General features: G+C 38.4%; 1 protein-coding gene across 1 annotated transcript in view; it reads right to left on the bottom strand.

Moving 5' to 3' along the window:
* CABCOCO1 (ciliary associated calcium binding coiled-coil 1) overlaps positions 1–20,571 on the bottom strand; it is a 52,920-nt gene extending 32,349 nt beyond the window's left edge. The window contains exons 1-5 of the mRNA XM_075026870.1: positions 20,554–20,571; positions 13,107–13,219; positions 10,052–10,221; positions 6,745–6,889; positions 1,682–1,754 (exon numbers count right to left, since the gene is read on the bottom strand). Coding sequence (XP_074882971.1) covers positions 1,682–1,754; positions 6,745–6,889; positions 10,052–10,221; positions 13,107–13,219; positions 20,554–20,571 — 519 coding nt within the window. The remainder of the gene's footprint in view (positions 1–1,681; positions 1,755–6,744; positions 6,890–10,051; positions 10,222–13,106; positions 13,220–20,553) is intronic.
* Positions 20,572–27,574: the final 7,003 nt, after the last annotated feature.

The following is a 27,574-nucleotide window of genomic DNA, read 5'->3' on the forward strand; positions in this document are numbered from 1 at the left end:
GTATGTGTAGCTTCAATGCCTTAAACTGTTACTTATTGAAGAACAATGTATCACCCTATCAAACTAAACTCTACAGGAATATAATAAGTATTGATTTCTTGGGCATTGCAGTGCTGTTGGACAAATTAAAGACTCTCAGCCATGGAACTCAGAATACAAAACAGATGGATTAAACTGAACTGGTGCAGAAGTCAGAAATGGCCGTAAAAGAGTTATGGCTAAAAATTGTCATGAAGGTTTTTGTGACAGTTATAATTACAGATTGCGCTTGTTCCTTTGATGGATCGTCACCAAAGTAATTCACAGAAACACATGTGAAACAGAAAATTTGTGCCATTCCCTAGGGGAGGTGGTACCTTCAGCAGAGGCGGTACTCCCCAGCAGACAGACTGTGCAGAACAACCACTCTTCTGTGGCTGGGACAGCGTACACAGATCTCAGCCATCCAGAAATGGGTTTTAAGAAAACACAAAGACATTTCTTTTAAGCTAGTCTACAACTGATAAGATACATTACCCAGATTTACACAAGAAATTACTTAATCAAAGCCTCATTAAAAATAATTTTACCAATTAGAAAGTGCTAACCAGCCATTGATCTGATTAGCCAATAAAAAGCCAACCCTAACACAGTAACGCTGAAGCCCTGCTCTACTTACATAATGACAGTTTTGTCACTGATTTCATCATAGTTGGAATTTTTACCCACCTTAGAAATGACACCTTAGAAATTACGAGAATAATTTCCAAATATTTGCATCCATGTCAAGAAAAGTCCTTCTTTTTTATAATATGGCTATTTAAAAGCAACACAGAAAGAAATTATCCCACATCATTTACAGAGTCAAGCCGCCAGCTTAAAGCATAAAGAAAATTCTCCAGTGCATTAATTTTAACTTCACTGTGTACTGATAAGCTAAAATATAAGTGGATCAAAAAAATTCCACTACCGTGCCTCTCTCAGCAACCAGTTGTCTCCTAATACAAATTATAAATGTAAATCCTTTTCAATGTATTGTAACATATATCCTCAAAATGCACAGCGAGGCTAAAGGAAGGTTTATTTGATGAATTGAATCTGTCCATTTGATTAAAGGCCACATCCTGCATCAATGCATTTTCCCATATATTTTTTCACATGTAAGTTAGAATACATGACAAAGTTTACAGTCAAGCCAATTCACTATTATTAACTGAATGCTTTCAAAATGCTGAATTTCTAGCTAGCTTGTTTCTTTATAGTCAGTATAATTAACTGTTGGTGGCTACAACAGAAACAAAAGTCTGTACATACACATCCATACATAAATATGAGGTCTGTGGTCAGACTAGGCTTAGCACACAGCCTTTTCTAATTTTGATTGCTGATTTTAAAATAGAGTCAGATTCATGCATTGCTAATTCAAATTACATGCATCAATTTATAAATACATACGCAAAAGTGTTCCTGATTTAAGACAACTAACATCTTAACCAAGCAATGCATTTACACTTTTTTGAAATCCAAAATTAATTTTGAATATGAGGATCAAAACATCTAACTTGTATTCTTTAATCAGCCATTTTACGTTAGTAATGCAGTAATGTTGACATGAAGTTGCTTTGAGCAATATGAAACATATGCCACAGTGCATTCATTAAATAACTCTGCATAATGAGTTCCATCTATATAAATGACTTACCTCATTACTTATCACAAGCTCTTCTCTAGGACTGTGGAAGAGGTATTCATATAGTTTATAGTGTTTAAATAAGCTGGAAAACAACAGAATATAGTACTGTTACAGCTGCAAATCTTTGGAAAGGTAACAGTATTTAAAATTATGTTAAACTAAGAGTTACTCTCCAGCACGGTAATACTCCAAGTTTTAAAAAGAAACAGTTGTTTAACTTTAGGTACAACGTGCAGGATACTTAATTTACAGGATTTACTATCAGATAACCATAGAAAATACAGTATAATGCTTAAAAATACATCCACTTTGTCCTTATGAAATTGAACCCTGAGAAGACAAAGTTCTACTCTGAAAAAAGTAATTCCTGAAACACTTATCACCAGGATACTTATGCCTTTAATACAAGCAGTGGTGGACAAGAAGGAAACAAAGCCAAATCAGCTTTCAGATTCTGGGATGGGCTGCCAGTCCAGGGAGCAAGTTTGATCTTGGAACACCAAAACAATAAAGAATAGAAGCATTTATTCTCTCAAGGTCATGTTTCAAAATCAGCGTATTATTTCCTTAAAGAAAAACTAAAAAGCTAGATTGGCACACTGGAGTTTTGTGTGTTACAACAAAAGTAACTTTAAGCAGACTTTCTCAATGGCCTAAAATATTTATCTTCCTTAAAACATATATAGCTTTCCTTTTCACATGTTTTAAATAATTTTCCTTGTTCCCTTTCCTAATGATCAATGATATGGCATTTGTTTAATCAAAGGTTTGGTTTGTCACAGTCCATCTGTTACAATTATTTGTTCTCTTAAAATCATGATACAGAACTTCTGGCTTCTGTCATGTCATTTTGACATCTGATTTAGAACACAGCTCTGTAATTTCATAGCAAGTCCTGGTTGAAGAATGATTCCAGGAGTTTATCACACTACTGCCTGATGTACCCATGAAAGATACAGCAATATTTGCAGGGAACATCTGTAACTGGTTCCTGTGCTTTCCGGCTAAGGACAGGACACAGGTTCTTTTCTTAAGAGAGCCATCAACTGGGACGGCAATGCCTCTTTGCTTGGCACTTGCAAGGCCACATCTGGAATACTGAGGCCTGCTGCGAGGAGGGCTTTGGACTAGGCGGCCTCCAGAAGTCCCTTCCAACCTCGACGTTTCTATGGGTCTATGAAAGTGACTACTACACCCAACATACGCAATTACCTAGCTAACGCTAAAGATGCTGCTAGTAGCTGCAGGATCTCATGCCGGTGCTATGAAAGGGTGTTTACAACAGTGCCTGGCCACACAACCCAACACAGGCTGCTCTTCTTGACGTATCGCTCCCCGAGGCTGTTGGAGAGCCAGCCCCCGCCGGTGCCACCCCAGCTGGCTGGCTGCCCCACAGCCCTCAGGCTTTTCTCCCACCCGGCAGCCTCGCATCCCGGCAGGAGGGCTCGACCAGCCAGCTGCCTGCAAAGCGAGGTGGGACGTAGGTGTCTGAAATACAGTCCCGGCTCTGGGAGGCAAGAGGGAAGCCGACTGTCCTTCCCTGAATCATCACCGATACTCACATGCTGCCACAGGCCACTGCCACAGTACCAGAGGTTCCAGGAAATACTGCAGGCCGGAGATGATTTGCTCTTAATTTCAGCAGTGCTGAAGTGCTGATTAATGTACAGCAGTGGTTCTTCCAGCTCATGAAAGCAGCTCGGAATAGAATAAAATGGTGGCATGGCCTGCCTCTCTTGCAAGACAAGAGTACATCTTCCAGCAGTTAGTCAAATGCACCTGCGACACTTTCAAATACATTTTACCCAAATAGGTGCAGACGTTTTTGCACACATGTACAGATGCATTTCCTAATTTGGTGAGAAGTATTATGGCAGCCTCACTGAACATTTGGCTCTTTAAGTGCCATATAAAAGTTTTATTCTACTGTTACATTTAATTCAGTCATTCAATTACCATTAGTTAAAAAACAATTTTGTTTACCAACTTGCATAAGAAATTTGGCTACTATAAACTACAAGTTGCCTTCCTCCAAACCCAAAGCACACAGGCAATTAAGTTGTTACAAGATTTGCCATTTCATTTGCAGTACATTTTTATTGCAGTACTTTACCAAACAATTCCTGCCATGTTTCAGTGAAGATATAGGAATTATGTTTAAGCAGACTTCTGGACTAAACCTGGAAATGACTCACACTAATTTATGAAAATACACGTGTCCCCTCACATACGCACGTACTATTTGGTAAAATTCTAACAGGGACTATTTGAAAAAGACAAAAAATATTTTATGAACATCACAGACACACAAGAAATAAGATGCGTATCTTTCAAACCGCACTGGCAGAAATTAACATTTCAAACTTTCTTATTTTATTTATTCCAGTGACTTGGAAATGAGCCAGATTTACAGCACCTGAAAAACAGTTCTTTCCCTTCCCCTCCAAATGTGTTATGATATTCTTTACGGACTGTGTTACAGGTACAGATAATTTATAATAATCCCCAAAATATAAGTCATTACTTCTGGCATTTCTGAATTTTATTTATTTATTTTAAAACAGAACTCTATTCAGCCTGGCACCCTTAATCCTGTATCAAGGAAATAATTCCTCCATTTAATGCTCTTTAAATCAAATCACATAAATTATACATCAGTATTTATTTTGAAACAGCACTGTAGTTTTCTTTCTTCCATCAAGCATTATATAAAATGCTTTTTTGTTTGTATCTGTCGTGAATAATTAAAAACCTCCATACCAGCATTTTTAGCAATGACACAAAAATAATTTTACTCATGCAAGTCAGATTGTTAAGAACAGACCCTCGTATGATGTCATATGAGAATCTGAGGGTGATTGACAATGACATATTTCCCTAGCTCCACTGTTTCCTGAAAGAAAATGTCAAGAGCTATGTTGATGTGTGTTTGCCCAAGGAGACAAGATAAAAAGATGATAACTGTCACCTTCCACCAAATCTGAAGGTGTCATTATAGTTGCTGCACAGTTTGTGCCAATGTGGTTAAGCATTTGTCCCCATTTCCTTTATAAATCCCATGGGTTTATAGCTTATCTGTAAGAATGTGACCTGAACTAAAACATGTCATACTATCTTGAGTAGAAAAAAAAAGCTATAGTCCTATCATCTAAAATTAAACAAAAGAAGTGAAGAACAAGAAAAAATGTTCAAGTAATACATTAATTTGAATTGTAATAAAACTCAGTCAACCTATTTCTGAGTTCATAAAGTTCAAAATACACCCACATAAGTGTGCTGATTCAGTTCTTATTTAGAAAAAATATTCAAATGACTGAAATAATGGATTGCATAAACTGAACACATATGACCAGTGTATGTGTATATGTCCATGACCTTGCAACAGCACATACTTGTAATAAATTGAGCAGTTTGAACACACAACCACATATTTGGTGGCCAAAATACCATTCTGCTGCAAAAGTATTTTGGCTTGATTGTATTCCCGCCCAGTTAATACTTCAGTGGTAGTAGGATGGAGCACCTAATCTCTTGGATGAAATTCTTGCGACTGTGAAGGAATTACTTCATGAACAAGATATCTCTCAATGGATAATTTACACAAGAGCTATAGACACGCTATTTGGAAAGAACATTTGTTCCAAATAAATATACAAAAGGCACAGACAGGAAGGGAGAAGTAAAAGAAGTTGAGTGAGACATCTTAAATGCCAAGTTTCCTTTTAGTTTAGGGCTAGTACTTGGCAGGACATTGGTTTGCCTTGACTACAGAAATGTGAGCTTTAAAGAGATGTTCTCATTTCATATGAGAAGAACCTGAAGTTTTTTATATTTTCCATGAAAAAGGAACAAAAGAAAAAAATCAGAGACCAGGAGAGAGAGACAAACTTTATAGCCCAATTGTAAGAGAAATCACCTGTGGTGGGTTTAAATCCCCAGTCTGAATCTGAGTACCCTAAATTGGAAGGCTATCAGCTATCCTAGTATTTTTGTTTGTCTTCAAGAGGAAATACTTTTCTGCATCCAGGAAAGCCTTCTAACAACACCTCTTTGTTGTGTTAAACTTTTCCTAGTAAAAGAACAGTCAGAAAATTCCCAACAGTTCTATGTATGGATCAGTCATGACCTTACTCACTTTTTATGCCCATCTGCCACAAAATCTCTTCCTCTAACCACCATTCAGGTTAGAAAACAGGCTGAAGGGCTACAGATGTAGTACAGTATATGAGCATATATTACAACAGTACCTTTTCCCTTCGCCACCTCCTTACCCCCAACATTCATGGATGATACAACAGCCTGAGAACCATTTTGTCTATCTTGCATTGGAAACAGTGGTATATGAGTATAGCCACTGTCTTAACTACGGCATTTCAGTGGAGAAAGGTCTGTATACGTTACTGTATAGTTAAGACTTTACATGGGGAGGTGTGATTGGCTGCTATCAGACCCTTAATTTTTTTCTCAGATAAATAACTGAATTACTGCTGTTTGTATTTCTTTCTGTGTCTCTGTTTAAAAGCTGAGACCTGTCACGAAACCTTCTCATGTAGATACTGAACTTTTGCTAACTTTGAAATGCAACATTTTTATGACTCATTGTATGACTGTAGCCTTAATTCTGTAAAGTACATAACTTTAAACCACTTAAGAAGTCCATTACAGCTGTCAAGGCCAGAGAAATACTTATAGACAAGACCTAGGATTTTGTTCAGCTGGAATCTAAAAGTAGAATATTTTAAAAGCAAACCAAAAATATTCTCTATACACCACTCTCCCCTTTTCCTTTTATCATCCAAAACAAAACCCAGAATGAAGCTTTTGAGCATAATCTTACATTTTTATAAAATTCCAGTCTAATTTTATTTCCTGGGATTTGACATCTAAGGCCAGATCTGTACCGCTACTTGCATATTCTCTCTTCTTTTTAATGTTTTAAAGTTTGGTGTGTGCAGTATGTTGGCACAGTATGTACATATCCAATTAAATAATTTTAACTTATTTTATCAGCCAATTACCCACCACATTAAATTACTCAAATAAGAAATAATGGATCCTATAGAAATAAATACCTGATATTCAAGTAATCAATGACTGTTTTGGCTTGCTCAATGCTGAAGAAATTCAAGTCACCAGTTCTTTCTGAAGCAGTTTCTCCTATTCCAGCCATTGCTTTTCCAAGTTCTTTTAAATTATCTCCTAAGGTCATATGTTTGTCTGCAAAGTAATCCCGAAGAACAAAAACTAAGTATAAACATGACAGGGTGGGTTGGGGTTTTTTGGCCCATTTTAATTATAAGACTTCTTGAAGTTTAAGAAGTTATGAGCCATGTAGAAACTTAAAAAGCAACAGCAGTCAAACATTTTTGTCTGTTGCCATTATTCTTATCAATAAAATATACATTAAAATTCCACCACAAAAATCACCAATCCACCTTCATTATGTAAGGATCACAATAACGGGTGTTTAAGATACTACAGCTTTGCCTCGTACTTATGCAGAGATAACCACAGGCAGAATAGTATGTAATTTTGAGATGCATAGTATGTTTATCTTTAAAATAAATTTACTACTGTTTATGTATTGTAAAAGATTGTTCTTCTGACCATGCCCCTTGCAACATAAACCATTAATATAGGAACAGATATTAAAAAGGGTAACAAATTTAATAGGGTTTTTTTAAGTGCTTACAGTTATAATTGATTAAACATGAATTATGCATAATACTCTGCATGTATCATCAAACCTGGAGACATTTTTGCACCCCTCCAAAATAGATAATTACTTTACATTTTTACCCTGGAAATCAAAACCAAATGCCAAAACAGCTTTGAATTAAAACTTAAATTCTTTTTGTTAACTGTCTTGACAAAGAGGAAAATGTGAAATATATCCGTGTTTGCTGAATCTTTAAAAAGAAAGAATTCATCTTTCTGATTTTTGTACAGTGTGTGCCATCACTAGAACCATGGTGGAGTTTAAAAAAAGTTTGGAATGCAATTTACTTGGTCTTTTTAAGTCTAAAAAATCTAGAGTAGAAAATGGGGAAAAATCCACCAGTGGTGAAATAGATTTATTTTCCATATTGTTTTAATTCTCTACTGATCTGCTCCTTGGTTCTTCGTATAGAAAACAAATTTAAAAAAACTTAGAAGATTCTGGGCTTTATAGTTTTGCCCTTCAGTGGTACGGCAATCAAAACCCTGAAAATTTCACCTCAGTTTTCAGTAACAGAGGCAGCACAATATAAATAACCATAATCGAAGAAACAAGAAAGAAATACAGAGACTCTGTAGGAAATAGAAGCCATGGGAAATGAGAAGGAGTAATAGAAGCAGAAATATCACAGTTAGTAGGGAAGTAAAGCCACACAACAAGATCATGAGAAGTCACAAAACCCAGGCCCAGGCCTGTTGCCAGCTAGTCCAAATTTTCTCTTTCCTCTGCACACCTGATTTTCAGCCCCAACTACCTCTCTCAGGAAGGCTCTCACTGTACTTCTGTGAGGTAAGCAGCACTTTACCCTCAATGTATAGAAGATGAATCAAATCATGTAAGTAATTCATTTTGGCTCCCAAACAACCAAAGCCTCCAGTTTCCAAATCTCAGTTTTCCTCTCTCCTTTACCAGCCTTAAATGAGTTTCCACTACTCTCCTCTAAATCCATTCTTCCTGCTCCATGCTATTCTTGCTATTATGGTCAAATCAGCTTAATTCTCCAGGCCGCTTGGGTCCAGTGTAGGGAAGGGAAAGCAAATGGTCATTAATATAGAGGACATTAGCATTTTGCTCTTAGCTGAAATATTTGGTCTTGGAACTTGCACCAGCTGAGAACAGTAATTACAAGGAAATTCATCTCAGCCCTGGGCTACAGCTTACTTTATAAGATGGATTATTTGGGAAACTTAGCTGTGAAGAAAATATAAGAAGTCTCCTGTAAGCATTTACAAACTACATTTTCTTTCCCTAAAAGCCATGTGTCTTAGCCAAATCCGAATGCATTTTCACGGACAGCAAAAAGCAAATTCACAACACTTGCTTGCCAAACCTTATGTCCTTATTTCAAAGCATAGGGGTATTAGAGCTGTTGGGAAAAAAAAAAAAAAAGGCACAAAATAATACTTTTTTTTTTTCCACAGCCTCTGTCTGCAAGCCCATTGAACTGTTTTAATTGTAATTTTACATATAAAAATTAATCAGAGGCAGACACTGCCATGGAAAATTTCAACTTAAAGAGTTAAAGTTTGGCAAAGCTTTATGCAACTAAGATCACATTCCTGAAAAACGTCAGACAGCTTTAATAATCAGTTGTGCTACCAGCCTGTCTAGTATACACGCATTACACACAGTCTCATAAAACTAATTTCTGACAGGTTTCCATTCTTCTCCATTGTTACATTAATAAAGTTAGCACATGTTAAGATACTTTCTCATTGGAGACAGGAAGGACAACTGGAATTCCAACAATCATAAAGCACGTACATATTCTGTCAAAATTCCAAGTCAGAAAGGCCCTCGAATTAAATTACAATGGAAGAGTATAATAACTAATATGAGCTTGATTTTAAATATTCATCTTCTCCTTTGAATGGAACTGCTGAGTCCTTTCGCTCTTCCTCTGGGATGGACTTTTCTCGACATAATCACCTTCAAAGTGAATGTTAAGTAAGCATTGTGGTCTCTGAAAAAAGGGGTTTAGAGGATGCTGCTACCATTTTTTCTGGCTATTTTGTTCCCACAAGACCCAAGCTACACGTTTTGTTGCAAATTTCCTCATAGCCACAGGAGCTACAGTCCTTTCATTGTCATTTTTCATCTTCAGCAGTGATACCAGTTTACTTCCCTCACCAGTCTTTAGTTAACTGATACATTTTGTGCCAGAAGTGCAGCATTTGCCATATAGAAAGCTGCCTGAGAGTTGACCTCCAAGGATAAAATAAATGTAATTCACCTGCTGTAATGCTACAGGATGTACTGAATATCTCAAACAGCAGAGAAATGTGCCCAAGGCTACAGTGAGTCAGTCACTGAGACAGCTGGAATTGGAGTTTAGGAGCTCCTTGCTCTCACTCTACTGTAATTATTTATTTTACCAAAGCAAAGATGAGGTCTCTTCAGGACCTGGCCCTTTTGTACCACATACTGTACAAACAAAGATTGAGGGATATTCTGCTAAAAAGACTACAGTTCTCTAACAAAAGTTTAATATCTGCCAATAAGAATTATTTTCAGGTACAAGGTATAACATGCCAACATTCAAGAGGAAAATAAATAATTTTACCATTACTTGTAATTAAATATCGCTTTATTAAAATGACTGGAAAACATTCTTGCCTTCCACTTCAGATATTTATTTTAGAATTTTTAATTATTCTTACCACTGAGGTTCTCCAACAGGAAATTTAATAGATCCATGAATCCTGAGAGCTGTATAAGACTGAAGTTCATTTCTTTAGCCCACCAAAACCCCGCAGTATAATAATCTAGCAAAATAGCTTCTTTCAAAGATGTCTTTAATTGTTTAAAATTCAGAAATTCTTCCAGCTTTCTAGAAGAAATTGCAGAGTAAAATAATTAAATTAAAAAAATAAATTACACATTCCAAAGTTTAACTTAAGTCTGCTTGTAATTATATCTATATTTACTATTACTATATTTTATGTATATTTACATATCTTCCTGCAACTTAGCTACACCAATTTCTAGATATGAATGTTTATGATCAGAGGATATATCAGATGAAAAAAGTAAACAAACACCTACAGGTTTCAACAGACACTACTTAAATGTTAAGATATGATGAATGAAATAACAAAAATAAGAGCATTACAAAAACCAAAGAGAAATACACTGAAAATCCCAGAGAAAAATCAGTGTTCAGGAAGGGGTTTGTAGGATGAAAATGAACAATTAGTCTCCACTTTCCACTACCACTCTTTCACTCTCATTGAGATCTTGCTTCCCTTTCAAGATTATTTTTCATGTAGCCTCTGAAGAAAAATTATATTTGAAAATTAATGTAAATAGTATAATATAAAATTACTGAAAGTACTTAAAATATTTAGAAGTTTAAATTCCACTTTCATAATGGTCCAGACACTCAAGAAGAGCCTCATCCTATTTTACAGGCACACTGTGGAAATTTTTCCACTTACTTCAACTTGAAAAATTAATGAAAAAATACACTCCCTTGTAGGAGACCACGCTGTTGCTGACACATTTATGCCTACTCTATCCAAACATAGATTAAGTTATATCTTTTATAACAATTGTGTGCATTTTTCCACATGAAGAAAGAGGAACAAGGCTAGGACTTCAGTTTGCAGTTCTTCCAGTATAACTTCAGCCATGTCTCAGATAGTTAAGTTTTACATTAAAGCAATCCTTGGCTTCTTAACTATACCTGACGATACAGGTGCCAGTTGTGACCACAGTTTCTAGTCCCCTGTAAAGGAGCAGAGTCTTTCCCCCCTTCCCACATCTCATTCCTTCCTAAGAAGGGCATCAATCTCAGACCTACTGATAGGCACCCATTAGTTTTTCAGGGGTTTCCCCAAGCCGGTAGAGATACACTGTCAAATAAGTGGAGTTTCTTCTTTTTAATTAAAGCTTCAATAGCTAACAAAGTAAAGCATATAATCCAATCAGTTTTGTTTTAAACATGTATTCCTTTGTTCTGCATGACAGATTTGTAAGGCTGCACACATGCAAGTCGGTTAAAAACACTTAACTGTGTACTGAAATAGAAGTGGAACATGGCCAGCTGAACTTTCCAAGGTTTGAAACAGTCCATATCCTCTCTTTCTGAAGCTTCTGCCAACTCTGTGTTTTCATAATCAGAGCTTCTCAGGGATTTAGATTTTCTCTGATGCTTCTAACAATGCCAGTACTCACTCATCTTTTCAATATTTTGTAAGGCATGTCACTGACAACAGTATCCATAAATGACTGGGAAATGATGGGGCATTTAGATTTCCTAGTTACCCTGATTGCTATTTCTTCCTTCACAGAAGGTTCTCAAGTCCTATAGAGACAGACATAAAACTCCATGATAGATGGGAAAGCAGGACATGAAAATTCTCATACCGAATCAGATCTGTTCTGATTTTCTAACCCTAGCTGTGGCCTTCAAACTGCTCTTGTGTATAGACATGATGCACTGTGGTAAACTAACAAAATTTCCATGCTGCTGCTAAACTGCTTAGAGTGCGTAAAATACCCTGTAACTATCCTCTTTCTAGTCAGATGCAGTATATACTTTATGTTCCATTTGTACAGTGTGTATATATATATATAAAAATACATGTGATCAGCTGAGATTAAGAAGACACGTACAATCTTCCAATGCTTTTCTTTTTAATCTTAATGAGAAAGTTTCACAATAAATTACATCATTAAGCACATTTTAGTCTCCAGTGAGTTGTATGCTTCAGTCTCCTCTAAAATAAGAGGCCTATTGTGCAAGAGAAAACTGTAAATGAAAGAATTTTTTTTTTTTATAATTTGATGGGAACAAATTTTCTTTCCAGTTTTCTTAAAAAAAAAATATATCCCAGAATTAACTTTTTTCCCTCAGAACAGTGACAAATAGGAGGAACAGAATATATTTCAGGAATAATATTTTAATCTCTATTAAATGGTTTATGTATTCAGAAGGATGAAGTTGGATTTTTTATTCCACTCCTTCCCCCCCCCCCCCCAAACTAGTCCAGTGGACAGCCCTTTGGCTTTCAATTCTTTAAGAATTTGCTAGTGGACACAAATGCTCCTAAATAATTCGGGCACTTCTGAAAAATCCCATCCTTAAAATATAAGTCTAGAGTCTCAAGTTGAACTCCTGGCCTCCTAAATTTAGCTGCTATTAAGCACTAATAACAAGGGACAGTGTTGCTACAGGAAAGACAAGATGGGCTTACATCAGAAGTCTCTGGCTGCCTCCTATTTCCCCAGTGCACCATAATGGCTAACTACTAATAACTTCTTAAGCTTTCCATCCTTTTCTGAACTTTTAAAACCTTTCTGATTTTTCAATAGCTCATGTTACAGTACAGAATCTTAAATGTTTTAGAAAAGAAGTTACCAAATGAGACTTATAAAAAAAGCTCAGCATTGGCCTGGTTTTTTTACATCTTACTCTTTCATTTACAGCGTAATTAATATTATTGTAAGTCAAAAACTGTATCAATGTGAAATAATAGTGGGGAAAAAAAAAGAGTCAAAGAAGAATCAAGAGATATAGGAAATACAGTAAAACAAAGTGGATCTGAGATCAACAGTATTTCTTCCTATCTTTCATGAATCATTAAATATTAGTGATTTAACTGAACAATTAAAGACTAATGATGTAACCATTACAAAAGAAATCTAACTAATAGTCTATAATTTTTATTTCATTATTGTATTGGTTCTAGCATTGTTATCATTGCCACTTACTTTTGAACTCCTTCTAGATTTTGTTCTGACAAAGCAGTAATTTGGGAAAGAGAAAGAAACATCCGATTAATAATCTTCTTTCCAACTATGGCATCCTGATTTTGGTCTTCTTCCTATACACACACATATATAGCAATATAATTTTAAAAGGTTTATTTTATTATGTCAGTAACTTATCTAAATAACATTTTTATTTTGAGAGAGTATGCAAGGGATAAATTCAACAATGCCAAAAATGTAACACAGCTATAATTATATGGCAGTAACACAATACCCTAACACATTTTCACTAGAGAAAAGCTAGGCAGATACATGGAAAATAGTATTTTTATCTTAAATTCATGTGGGAACATAGTGACATACCATGTGCAGCACAAGATGAAATTAACTTGCAAGTAAGAACAATAGAAATGTAAAGATGCAAAAAATCCATGAATCTAGATTTGACCAACATGATACTATATTGCACAGTAATTAAATTTTTAAATCAGTTTCTGCTCAAGATATTATGAGCATACATACACATTACTGTGCTATTTGCTCTTCACCCTGTACTTGATTGCATTTTCAAATTTACTGTCTACACTGACTCCTTCCCTAACCAAAAAAAAAAGTCCAAGACGTTTGCTGCAACACAGCGATACATGTACAAGGATGTGATACTACTGTTTCAGGGAAGGTCAGTAGATTTCTAATACAGAAAACAGTTCTTTATAGGAAATATAAGGATGTACATGTTATAAGGGATAACAAACTGAGCATGAATCAACAATGCAACGGTCTTACAAAAAATAGGAACATTTGATTATGTTTTATTTAGTGTGTGTCACTGATCAAAAACATTTGACCAGAGACTTCAGTAAGAAATCTATGAAATAAATAAAACAGTAGAAGAAAAACCTGTTTTCCAATAGAATATGTAGGCGACAAAGTGAGGTGTCAAAGCACATTATAAAATGTGAGATGAGGCAGACTCTTTACAGAGGTCCATGGCAGGGGAGCAAGGGACAATGGTCATAGAATAGAACAGAATACAATAGAGTATTTCAGTTAGAAGGGATCTAGAACATATTATCATGGGACAGCATAAGTAAAAATATTTCACTATGAATCATAGAATCATATCATAGAATGGTTTGGGTTGGAAAGGACCTTAAAGATCATCTGGTTCCAACCCTCCACCATGGGCAGGGACACCTTCCACTAGACCAGGTTGCTCAAAGCCCCATCCAACCTGGCATCCACAACCTCTCTGGGAAACCTATTCCAGTGCCTCACCACCCTCACAGCGAAGAACTTCTGCCTCATATCTAACCTAAATCTACCCTCTTGCAGTTCAAAGCCATTAGCCCTTGTCCGATCACTACATGCCCTTGTAGAAAGTACCTCTCTGGCTTTCCTGTAGGCCCCCTTTAGGTACTGGAAGGCTGCTATAAGGTCTCCCCGGAGCCTTCTCTTCTCCAGGCCAAACAACCCCAACTCTCTCAGCCTGTCTTCATAGGAGAGGTGCTCCAGACCTCTGATCATCTTCGTGGCCCTCCTCTGGACTTGCTCCAACAGCTCCATGTCTTCCTTATGTTGGGGGCCCCAGAGCTGGACGCAGTACTCCAGGTGGGGGCTCACAAGAGTGGAGTAGAATGGGGGGAATCACCTCCCTCGACCTGCTGGTCGTGTGTCTTTTGATGAAGCTCAGGATATGGTGATAATCAGGCATTAGAACAGGTTACCGAGAAAGGTGCAAGAATCTCCATCCTTGCAGGTTTTCAAGACTGAACTGGACAAAGTCCTGCTCTGCATTCAGTGCTGACCCAGCTCTGAGCAGGCAGCTGAACCAGCTCACATCCCAAAGATCCCTTCCAGCCTCATGACTGAGAGTCTAATTGGCCTGATCTGCTTCTACACCAGGACACAAAAACCTGGTCATAATTTACTCGTAGCAGGTACACTTCTACATCTGTGGAACTTGGGCTTTACAGAAGCGCAGCAAGGCAAAGCTTGCAGAATAATGTTTCTAGCTCACCTAGAGAGAGAGAAGTGGAAGATTTCCTAGCATGAGCTGATTTTTGAGCCTGAACAGCATTGTTCTGAGCTGACGATCAACTAACTCTAGCTTTGGTCAAGCAGAGCCCCCAAATAAAGCTACACTACTCCCCCTGCTGCTGCCAAACTGCATGATATACTTAAAACTTGGACTAGCTGAATTACAACATTCAACACTGATGAAACAAGACTGAGAGCAACAAAGAACACTTAGTGGACAGACTATTTTTTTTCCTCTAAGTACTAGAGTAATTTCACATATATTTTAATATGAAAAATTACTTTTCTCAACTGTAAAAAAGTTAGTCTCAATTACAATTTCTCATTGGAACAACAGGAATGAAGTAAACGAAGGCTTCCTTCGCATAGGAGCATGACATCAGTTTGCTTTTATTTTATTAGCAATAATTCATGCAGTATAAAAAGAAGTACTCCTACAGTCAGTAATGTTGATATAATTGAAGCTGCATGCCCCAGCTAGGGGGAAAAAAAATAAATTAATAGCTCAACATGCTAATATTATACAATCATTGAAAGATATTCTTGAATAAATAGAAAAAATATGAATGCTTTCCTGAATTGACAAGTAGTGTTAGAAACCTGTTGAACAAGAGATTCTTTAGAAGTAATGAGAGCCGAATTAAAAGAATAACTGATATTGATGTTTTGGAAACTGAATTAAAACCTATTCATCTCTTTCTCTTAGGATGTTCAATACATAGGATATATTACTATGTATTTTTGCACCATTACCAGTCAGTTAGTCAACACCCTTACTGTCCATACTTCTTAATAAGGCAAAATGTTAACATTTCAAAGGTATCACCCCAGATGGACTTTATCAGTATAGCATGAGGAATTTAGTACTGTATCAGAAAGAAAAGCATAAGAAAGTTCAAGGCATAATAGTTTTGTTCTTATCAAGGTATCTTCCAGATTCTCCTCTGTGGCTACAGGCCAGGTGTGAGTACGAACAACGACCCTCCTATAACACTCTCAACTACCTGCACAACACTCTGCCACCATTCAAGATCACAGCAGTAGCTCTGTAAATAGAGAAGCATCAAAATTCTTCTTTTTTTTCCCCCTCTCATTGCTTATATCTCATGCTGTAAGGAACATGTTAGTAGGCAAAAAGTTGAACATTCTAGAAAGCAACTTTTTACCTGAACCCCCAAGAATCTTATCCAAACTAATTCCTCGCTGCTTCTTGAAAGGTATCAGGCAACATCCACCATGTCAGAAAAAGCCTGTCCAAAAAAGAATTTTCTCCTGCCTTCAATATGTACCTGGCTTACTACAGTATGAAGCTTTCTAACCTACATGGTATCGACAGGCCCACCACACTTAACATGCTGATGCTAAGGTTCATCTCATTCTCTGAATTACAAACAGCAAGAAGGACCTCTGGGAAAATTTGCTGAGGTCATAGTGTTGTATTACAGCAATATACAGATTACAAAAATTAATTTAAAAATAACTCCAGGTGCCTTGCACTCAGTCACCTATAATCTCTTTCAACACGTGTAAAGGTCCTCTATCATTAGAAATATATTCTTTAACTAACTAAAGTTTGCAGTTTCAACCTAAGATATTCAAGCTGTTGTAACTCAGTATTGCATACAGGCTCTGTAATCTGTATATCAAAATCTGACAGTTTACATGGCAAGGTGAACGCCTCCCATTTCACCATTTCATCACCTAGCATCTGTAACGATACACCCAGGAGCAACACTCCCCACCAATGCATTACTCTCTTTGTTACTGTTCATGATAAGGATGGATTTGTGGCACCACTGTCCACTACAACAAGCACAGGTATCAGATAATAAGAAATACTGTTCTAAACATCTAATGAGGAACTATGGGAGAGAAAGTACATAATTTAGAAAATTAATTTTTAAAATTATCAGTGTTTCTGTAATTTAAAAAAGTAGCCAGAGTCCATGAATCATTTGAACGATCCCATATTTGTGAAAGTTTCTGTTTGGGCAGAACCTCCACACAGACATGACTAAAAGCTTGTAATTATTTTGATTGAATACTGTTTTGCCTTTTGATTGCTGCTTTAACCACCACTAAAAATTCGAAGAGAAGTTATTTTATATTTGTGTTCACTGATGTCAAAGAATTTACCATTCATTTTACCATTAACTGTAGTGACTGACTGAGATAATCCAAGGTGAGTTAATTCTGGTAACACTATTCTCGTGTGTTAGGAAAGAAAAAAAACAAACCCAAACCAATCCTACCAACACACACTCCCAGCAGTGAACTTAAACTACTTATATACAGACCACTACTAGACAATTATTTGTTACTGTTTTATTTTCCTTCAAAGAATTTTTAGCTGTTCTGAATGTATAATGTTTCTGGCTGTTCAATACATTACTCCAAATGCTTTGGGCATCCCTTATCCACAGCATCAAATCAAAATACCAAATCAGATATTCTAAAACAAAAGAATAAGATCTTCCTTGAATCCCTCAGCCAATGTTCACAAGCCACCATGAAGCAGAAAATATTAGCAGAAGAGTGTTATAGTTAAATAGTAAATTGCGAAAAAACTCTGTGTTTGGAGAGGTGGAGAAGAAATCTCTCTCAAAAACCCAAACCCCAAATGAGTTACCCCTGGCTAGTAAAAATGCCCCACTACCTGCAGTTTTGGTGATGGCCTTTCCAGAGCGGCAAAACCTTGAAACAGCAATGGAATTTAGCCCAGTGTTCCTGAAGGAAAATAAGCTTGTCCTTTGGGATGAGCCCTCTGCACTGGCTGAAGATATTATTATTTGTATTTGTTTAACAACACAACACCATGTTTTGCAAAATCACGACTTTCAAAAATATATTCACAAAGGAATAGCTTACCAGCTCTTTTAAACTATAGCAAATACCTAAAGTGTAAGGAACCCAGGATGCTCCTGTCCACACCCCAGCAGGGAAATTAGACTGGACTAAGCTCTGCTGTCACAGCTAGATAGTTTCCAGTATCTGAGCTAGTTCATTTAAAGCTAGCTCAGCTACCTCTGTCTGAGCGATACTGCTGACAGCAGTACAGATGTACCCTGAAAGAGTGTTACATATCAGTTACAACTTTAATCAAAATGGGAATGAAAAAAACCCAACCATACCAGCAACACAGGCTGTTATTTGTATTATTATACGCATTTTGTTATCAAGCTGTCAAATACTTCAGCAGAAGCAGAAAATCTTGAAGCTGTCTACATAAATAGTTAAGGCAGAAACAGAAATGCATTCACTGTTCCTGTTTGTTTTAAAAAGGCCCCACTTGTCCGCTCCCACAATGGGAAGTTAAAATCAATGTTGCTATTTTTAGTCATGATACTTCTTTTGTTGTCAAACAAATGAGGAAATAAAAATAGTAACACTAATTTCAACTACATTCAAAAGAGAAACATGCAGATATGTCAAATGCAAAAGATAAAACCTATATAGAAGGAAAGCTTTCAGAGGACCATTATAAAGAACAGATGCTGATATTGTCCTTTTAATAACAAAATATGTTTCAAAAATTTCACACAGTCCAAACATCAAGATTTATGGATGACCAAATATATTACGACATTAAACTTTACTGATGTTTTCACAGCTGCAGACTACTTATTGGAAAAAATGTTGTTAAAAATAAAGCAGTGGCAAGACTTGCTAAGATCAGGATTCAGATTTTTCTAATATGCTTTCTGCTGAAAGTAATTACAAGTCAGAACAATTATAAATATTCAATTTAAATCAAAATGATTTGTCTCAAGATCTAAGAAACAATATAACAAAAACAGTGGCAGAATAGGGTGTTTCTTACAGCTTACCTATAGATCACGCAAAGCTAGCTTCAGCCAAAACTGGAAACTGTATAACTGAATTTGTAAAACCACACAATTCCACAGAGTTTACAATAAAAATAAATCATAATGGATAGTAGAAAATATCACAAAGGTAAGCTATCATGTGTAGAACAGACTTCAGTACATAAGGAACAGAAAATAAGTGGGAAAAAAAAAAAAAAGTTCACTGAATTCCTCTAAAGATTCCTTCTATAAAGCCATGAAGTAAAAATGACAAAAATTTCAGTGGTACATTTCAAATGGATGTACAATATATTTTTGACAGCCTGTCGTTTCCTATACAGTATACCTTGTATCCTTTTACTATGATCTGACTGCATTACCCCAGTGTTACGCTGTTCCAACTGCCAAAATATTTACAGAGAACACTAACAGAATACTGTGAAAGATGCATGTATTTTTCATAAAGCATTTAGAATATGAAATAATACGTTTCACACAGAAAAAGATTTATTTGCTTAAGGAAACATAAACGTTAAGCTTTTGTACCAACAACACTAGAGTAGCTTTGTGCCAACAGATGCAACCATTACACTGGCTGAAAGCAGTTAATCGCTTCCACAACAATCACAGTAACTTCTTGGCCATCTAAGACAATGAAGCAGTTCAACCAGAAAAAAAATATCTCCTAGTAGCTACAACTATATAGACAGGCTTGAGGGAGAAATTCTGAGCTGACGCAACACCTCATACGTTCTTGGGAGGAATAACTTGTATTCTTAGATTTCTCTTGACGTGCTGCACGAGACACGTTGCTTGTCAGAAATCACACCTCTGTCAACCAAGTCAAAAACTGCAATGCAAAGAAAAGAAAAAAAAGCAAGCAAGAAAAAAAAAAATTGAGAAGGCCAGAGACAAGGAAAAAAAGCAAACGTTATAGAAAACGATGTGGATTTGTGAAATCCTCTAGAGCGCTCTGACTACCTAAAGTAATAGAAGGTGAGAAATACAACCGTGATGTTGCTGGAAGCAAGGTACGAGGTTGCTTCTGCCCCCGCAGTGCTCTTTGAAGGGAAACCATACACCTTTCCCTCAACAACCAGAAATTAGGAGATTCCTACCACCACGAACAAGCCACGAGTAGCCATACGCTTAAAAACAAGGGTCTGCAACCGACTGAAAATTGGTGAGCGTGGCGGGAGGTGGGCGAGGAGCTCACCGGTGAGGCGAGACGAGGCGAACACCGGCCAGGTCCGTGCCAGCGGGCGACTCTCCCTTAAACTCTCTTGGGGACGAAGGTTACGCAGGTACGTACACCGACGCTACCCTTTTTACCTTCTCTGAAGCTTAGCGAAGACGTTTCAAATAAATTATAAAAAGAGGGGGCGCGAAGGCGGCGGGGCGCCGGGTCACCGCCGGGGGGAGGACGCGGGCACCGCCGCCCCAGCCCTGCCCCCGCAGCACGCCGCCTCGGCGGCGCCGGCGCCGCGGCCCCTCACACCGCCCCGCCCCCGCTCCCACGGGATGAGCTACCGCGGGTGAAACAGGCGGGGAAGGGAGGAAGGCCGGGCGCGCCGCCGCACGACCGCCGGGGAGGAGAGTACCTGCCCCGGCGCCGCCATGCTGCCCGCCGCTCGGCGTCCCCGTCGCCCAGGAAACGGGGGCGGGGCCCGGGCAGTTGGCGGGGCGCGGAGCTCCTCCCCCCGGCACCCGGTCGCCTGCTCTCGCCCTGGCGCGGCGCCATCTTGGGTGCCCGGAGTAGTTCCCTCAGTGCTCCGGCACGGGCTCACGGGGGGCTGCGGATGGCCTTTCCCCTCCGCAGGCTGCCCGTGTGCAGCACTGTCACAGCAGCGGTGGCTCAGGAGCAGGGGGGTGGCGGGCCTCTGTGGCAGATGCCTTGAGAGTAGCCCAGCATTGCTCATGGGGCTGAGGGCAGGCAAGGCTGAGGTGAGCTGCCTTCACGGCTCCTGCCCAGGATGCAGCTTACGGTTCGCGCGGGTGCCCAGTGGCATGCGACCCAGGAAGGAGCCAGCGCGAGGAGCGATCTGTCAGCCCAACAGCTCCATCTGATCTTCTCGGTTCTTTGCAGCATGTCCAGCCAGTCAGTCACAGCAGTGTGGGTGAACTGCACAGTTCACGCAGCGAACAGTACAGATGGCGTTTGTAAGGAGGGCACAGGCATAAGGACATGGTGTACTTAAAAACAGCATCATGGAGTCTGTGAGAGCAGTCAGAGGTCTGAGGTACTCCTGCGCCTCGAGGGCTGTGCCACCTCAGGGCCAATGCCCACGTCTGCCTTCACGATCCAGTGACCGCTGCCTCAAAGCCTGTGTGGAGAGATGTTATGAGGCAATGTCTTAGGAATATCACACACCATGAACCAATGTTTCCGTGACTGTTTTAATTTAGATCATACCATTTTCCTAATCCAAATAGTGCCAGTAACTACTGTAAGCGCTGTTTGAATAACAATTACAAGGATAGCATCATGCAGTTATCCCTGCAGTTACCGTAACAACATCCCAATGTTTTCAGCTTCTTGAAAACCATGTTTGACCTAAATACCTAAACCCAAATACAGTCCAAGAAAGTCAACACCAATTACTATAGCTCAGATGTCAGCAGGTGTAAACCAGCACGTCTGTTGGGACTGATGGAGGGATATGTAGTTACTCCAGCTAAGGATCTGGACTTAAATGTTCATATTTTATGTACAATTTCAGGATAATTTACAAACTATAGTAAGTGGAAGAAGACTTAGAGACTGAACTGCATTTCCATTACGATGTACATCAGTATTTCTTGTTTCTTCTTTGTCCTTTTTTCATTTTTTTTTTTAAGCTTGGAAGACTAATAAACTAAGCTATGCTGAAACATTTTCTCTGTCAGCTTTGTGTTGCATGCAGACTCGCAGCAGCAGCAGCAGCAACAATTCAGAGTAATAGCACTTACCTGCAAGATCAAATAAAATGTAAGCATTTGGTGGGTGAACAGTAACGAGAACAAAGAAAAAGCTAACTTATTTTGCAAAGTTTATTGATGTGCTGAGGGAGCTGGTATGACAAAACAATTTCTTTGCAATGCCCCACATAAAGCAAGGACCTCCTGGGATTTCTGCAGCTGTTTCAAGGTCTGCTACTGTTTCTCAGCAGTTTGCCACTTTCTGAAGTTTGTCATCATCAGTTTCTTAAAATGTGCAAACCACTAAGTACAGTACCTGTGTCTTAGCTGGATCACAAGAGACAAGAACCTGCCCATTACCCACTAAGATTCTGATTTATAGTGTGAGATTCGACATGTATGTAAGTCCTCTTCCCGCTCAAACACCCTGACCCTCACTGACACACATACACCAATTGCGCTTCCAAAAGGAGTCAGAAATCTGTTTGAATGAGGTTCAGAGAGCTGGATCCTGCAGTGTTTTGTGGAATTATTCATAGTATTTTAAAGAATTGCTTAGCTCTGTGTAGAGCCCACACTGTGAATTCCTACAATTTGTGCCATGCTCTGTAGCTGACGGCAGTACAGCTGCAGTTACTTCCCCTTTTACTGTGTATATAAATCTAACCAAATAAGAACATTATTCAGAGCTGCAAGCACCACACGTAGTAAGGTGTAAAAACTGGGGAATTAAATGTGATATTTGGATGCAATGTAACATTGTGTACATTCATTCTGATGTTATCTAGTTGGTGACGGGTAGATTTTGGACTGAATCCTGCATTCCTTTAGTACTGAAAATGCCCACCAACTTCCACGAACATTTTCATTGTAAAAAGACATGGAGGCTCAAATCCCTTAGAAGGAGCTGTTTCCATTTCTCTTACTCAATATTAAAGGACTGTATTCTTTCTTACACAAAACCTGCACTGAGCAGGTTGATTGAAGCTGAGCACTGATTGAAGCTCAGCCCACATTTCCAGTAGTGAGCTCCTAAACTTCCTACTTTTCAATTTAAATTTTTAGACAGTCAGTGTCACAAAGGTTAGATATAAAAAAAGACACCAACAAAAAAGATTCAACAGTGGCATTAAGCCATTCTAATTTCATGTGGATCCTTCATGTTTACAAAACCCACATTTGTACACACGTGAATATTTAAGTTGGCTTTTTAATTTCCTTCACATGCAGGACTTGTAAGTGCAACACAGAAGTAGTGGTCTTAAAACTCTGATCTAGTCTTTTCCTACTACAGGTAACCATGGTAGATTTTCTGTTATTGCTAATGGTCACAGACATTTCAGCTCAGAGGAGAACAACAGCTCCTGCTATAGAGCTCCCTCTTCTCCGCTGGTGTAGCTGTGTCAGATGCAAAGGTTCCCTGAAAGTGTCTGTTCCAGCATGTGTAATTTAAACAGACCATATTTGAAAATCTGGCTTTACGCAGCGTTACACTATAAGTGCTTTTCTACTTACCTGGGAAGCAACCAGAGTTCAGGTTTCTGAGCTGCTTTGCCAAGGCTGGTATCATCCAGCACAGGAGTATCTCGGAGGGAACACTTTCCCCCTCTTCTTTCTGTCTGATTAAAGCTCTTAAGCTTATGGTGCCTGGCCCACCTCTAGCCTATTAAAGATAACCACATGGCCCACTTACACTCAGTCCCGCTGTCCTCAATTTTCATCAGGTCCTCAGATTTTCATTTTGGTAATGATGCAGTGAAGCATCATGAATATAGCAACTGCAAGCTGCTCCCTGCACAATGAACTACACTGCTGTCTTCCTAGAAATGCTTTCCTCTTCCTCATGATACCACATCTTTGGGGAAGGGAGCAGGCTCACCTGCATCACACAAGTCCATGTTGGAAGGGGAAAAAAGGTCACAGCTGCACGTGAAGCTTTACAGGGCTTTGATGGTGCAGGCTACCTGCAATTAGAACAAAACCAGCAGCTGCAAGAGGGCTCCAAAATATTCCACTGAGTCCTCCAAAGTTTAGATAACCAAGGTGATTTAGCCCAATTCTGTTACTTGTTTGCAGAGGTCCTTGCATTTCAGCAGTAGGTGAAGTTTATGAATTCAAGAAAAGGAAAGAATTTTCAGAAGCCTTCTTTTAAAAAGCAACGTCTTTGTAAACTCCAAGCCTATATGTTCAATTGCAAGCATGTTTCCATTCACCTTTAGTTAAGCATCACCAAGCACAGTAATTATACATAGGAAAATTCAGGTGGGAAAGCACATGGAAATCCCTAGCGGAGCCTTGCTTGTTACAACAACGTCAGACGGACATATAGCTCCCCTGGCTGCCAGCCCTCACGACAACAAATTGCTTATATTCTTGCCCTGGGGACAGGGATCAAGAAAGCACGGGCACGTGTGGAGATCTTGCACACAGTATTTGTGTTTGACCCTCTTAGTAACAAATGGGTAATTTGTGAAAACAACAGTGCATTAGTGCTACATGTCTCTTAATAAGGAGTCATGCATTATTGTATGTAGATGCATTAACGTAGTAATTAATCATCCTTTCCTGGCTCCTTTATAACATTCATCACATATACTCTATCCAGGGAACAGTATTCCCTCTAGGTAATGTTCTTCTGTTTTACATATCATATATCTTCAGAAAAAAATTCAGGGCATGATTATGTACTAGAAAAAGAAACACATAAATCCCAGGTTGTCAGAGAAACTTGTTTTTAAAACAAAAAGATAGTTCTGCCATTTCTCAGGCACTATCCAATTAAAATAAGATACAAGTACAAGAGTATCACTGCCTTCAGTGTATCAGCAGTAGGATGGACTGAGTCCTGAGTTGTTTAGGGAGAGATGCTGTTTCTTTGAGCTCACCATTCTTCAATACAATCTAGCTCAGAATCTGCCCCTATTTAATTAATAGGTAGGCAAAGTTTCCATGGGATTTCACAGTGATTTTGAGAGACTTGTAACGTTAGTGCTTGGCCCAGCAATAGGAAAGTACAAGTTCAGGAGTACTACGTTCAGCCCTGGGGCCCCCAACATAAGGAAGACATGGAGCTGTTGGAGCAAGTCCAGAGGAGGGCCACGAAGATGGTCAGAGGGCTGGAGCACCTCTCCTATGAAGACAGGCTGAGAGAGTTGGGGTTGTTTAGCCTGGAGAAGAGAAGGCTCTGGGGAGACCTTATAGCAGCCTTCCAGTACCTAAAGGGGGCCTACAGGAAAGCCAGAGAGGTACTTTCTACAAGGGCATGTAGTGATCGGACAAGGGCTAATGGCTTTAAACTGCAAGAGGGTAGATTTAGATTAGATGTAAGGCAGAAGTTCTTCACTGTGAGGGTGGTGAGGCACTGGCACAGGTTGCCCAGAGAGGTTGTGGATGCGCCATCCCTGGCAGTGTTCAAGGCCAGGTTGGACGGGGCTTTGAGCAACCTGGTCTAGTGGAAGGTGTCCCTGCCCATGGTGGAGGGTTGGAACTAGATGATCTTTAAGGTCCCTTCCAGCCCAAACCATTCTATGATTCTATGAAGTTTAATTTAGCAAATCATAAATTTTCAATTATTCAAAGCAATACACATACAGAGAAACGAAAGAAGTAAAACAGGTACTCTATCAATGATTCCATTATCCTCTCCCCATAAAGAGAAGTGGCTCAATGGAGGATAAAAGCAAATAGTAGATTGATTCTATTCTTGATCTTAGCCAAAAGACTGCTATATCTAGTGCCAAGAAATTGAATTGAGGTTCATAGAAATCCTAAAAATTAGATAGAAAAGACTTAAAAGGACATGTAGTCCATCTCCAGGGGACCTGTACTTTTTCTTGCCAACAAGAACTTCAAGAAGAAATATGAATTTATTTAACCCAGTAGTTCAGGACAGTCCCTTACTATGAATTACATTGAGGAAATAATGTAAATGTGCATATAATATTGCAGTATGCTATTAGTATGAACTAAGAGAGCTTAGGATTTTCTGCCCTCTAAGTACCTGTCAGTTCAAGAATCTAAACTATAAGACCTGATGCATAAAGTGAAGCAATATAGATAATTTAGAGCGCAGCTATTTCAGACTACCTACCCCCAGGGTCACCAATTGCTAAAACAAAACAAAATCTCTGTGGATCTAAAGGACTCCTCACAGTCAGCATTCAGACCAGAACAATCCATTAAGAATTGCCAAATTCAAAACAAGAGACAAAAAGAACAGCACTGACCATTAAGTGACTCTCAGCCCCTCAGGACAGGAATTAACTTTCTAAGTCTTATACAGCCATGAGTACACTGGTGACAATGAATAAACAAGTAATTTAACATAAGCTTAATGTAGGTCTTTGGGTTTATTGAGAGCACATAGGAAAGCAACGTTTCACTGACTGAGAGCTATATTCTTCAGGGGGACAAGCTGTTCAGTACAGAACATGCCAATTAGCGTAGCAAGGAAAATTACCAGAAGGAATAACCCAAATTAAACAACAAAATATATTATAATTGCAAACAGAGATAAAAGTTGTTAAATACAATTTTACATATATTTATATAATATATAAAATATATATTATATATTAAACATATATATGCAAGTATTGTTTTTATATAATACATATGAATATATTCTTTCTTCAGACTACCTTTTGAGCTCAGATTCCCATCTCCTCTATGTCTTCCCTAAAGATATAAACTACCATTAATCTTGACAAGTTTGCATGAACTGGAATATTAAACTCCATGCAAAAGACGAGACATTCATCTTTTGGGCAAACCGTCTTCAAATTTCATTTTGATAGTCAAACTTGACTTTTCAGTTTGAACTACTGTTTCATTCTGTTGGCAGACCAAAGAAGACAGAAAGGCACAACTGTGTAAAGTAAAAGCCTGAAACTATTATTACATCTTAATAACATAGCAAAGCCTGCAAAAAAATATAAATTCACGGATTCCATTGTCCTTGCCCTTTTGCCCCCAAATGGGAACATCATTTCTTTCAGAGATTTCATATTTTACTTCTTTCATGTCTTTGCTGTGAAGCTCTATTGATTTTTTGCCACCTTCTCCATATGATGTTAACCAGCTTTTAGAGTAACATATAACAACTTAGGGCAGTAAGTGAAAAAATACATCCAGCTGAAATTATGGGAGGATTTTCAATAGAGAGACTATAATTACCCGAGACACAAGTTGGCTCGTATACTGGAGCTTACGAAACCATCTTTTGAAAAAAAATGCCCTGTGACTTTTATGCCAGCCTGGATCTGTGTGCAACTTTAAGCTTGTCACTATTTCTAGTTTAAATTGACTGTATTTTTTCTTTATACATTTGTGAACAGTTTGCTTGCTGGACTACACAAACAGCTTCCAAGGTATCTCAATATTTCTTTACTTATTTAATATGGACTGGCAAGCCTGAATTACTGGGACATAACATAATGTTTAAGTGATGTCTTGGAGCAAGATCACAACTATAGCAGCAATACCCGGAGAGTCAGTATGGCAAGTGTATCTCCACCTTACAGAGTGAGGTCTATTCAAGAGAGTGAAATTTGTCACTGTGCAGTCTAGCAAAAAATCCTAAGTGTCCCTGCCACTGGGACAAAGTAATAAAATCGGTGTAGGTGGCATATGTGTCTTCTCCTTGTGTACTTAGAATCACAGAGTACAAATCCCAATGAGTGGATGAGCACGCTCAGGAAGAATGTGTCCATGTAGTCTCCTTAA

Source organism: Buteo buteo, chromosome 4 (genome assembly GCF_964188355.1).
Source record: "Buteo buteo chromosome 4, bButBut1.hap1.1, whole genome shotgun sequence".
Classification (NCBI taxonomy): domain Eukaryota; kingdom Metazoa; phylum Chordata; class Aves; order Accipitriformes; family Accipitridae; genus Buteo; species Buteo buteo.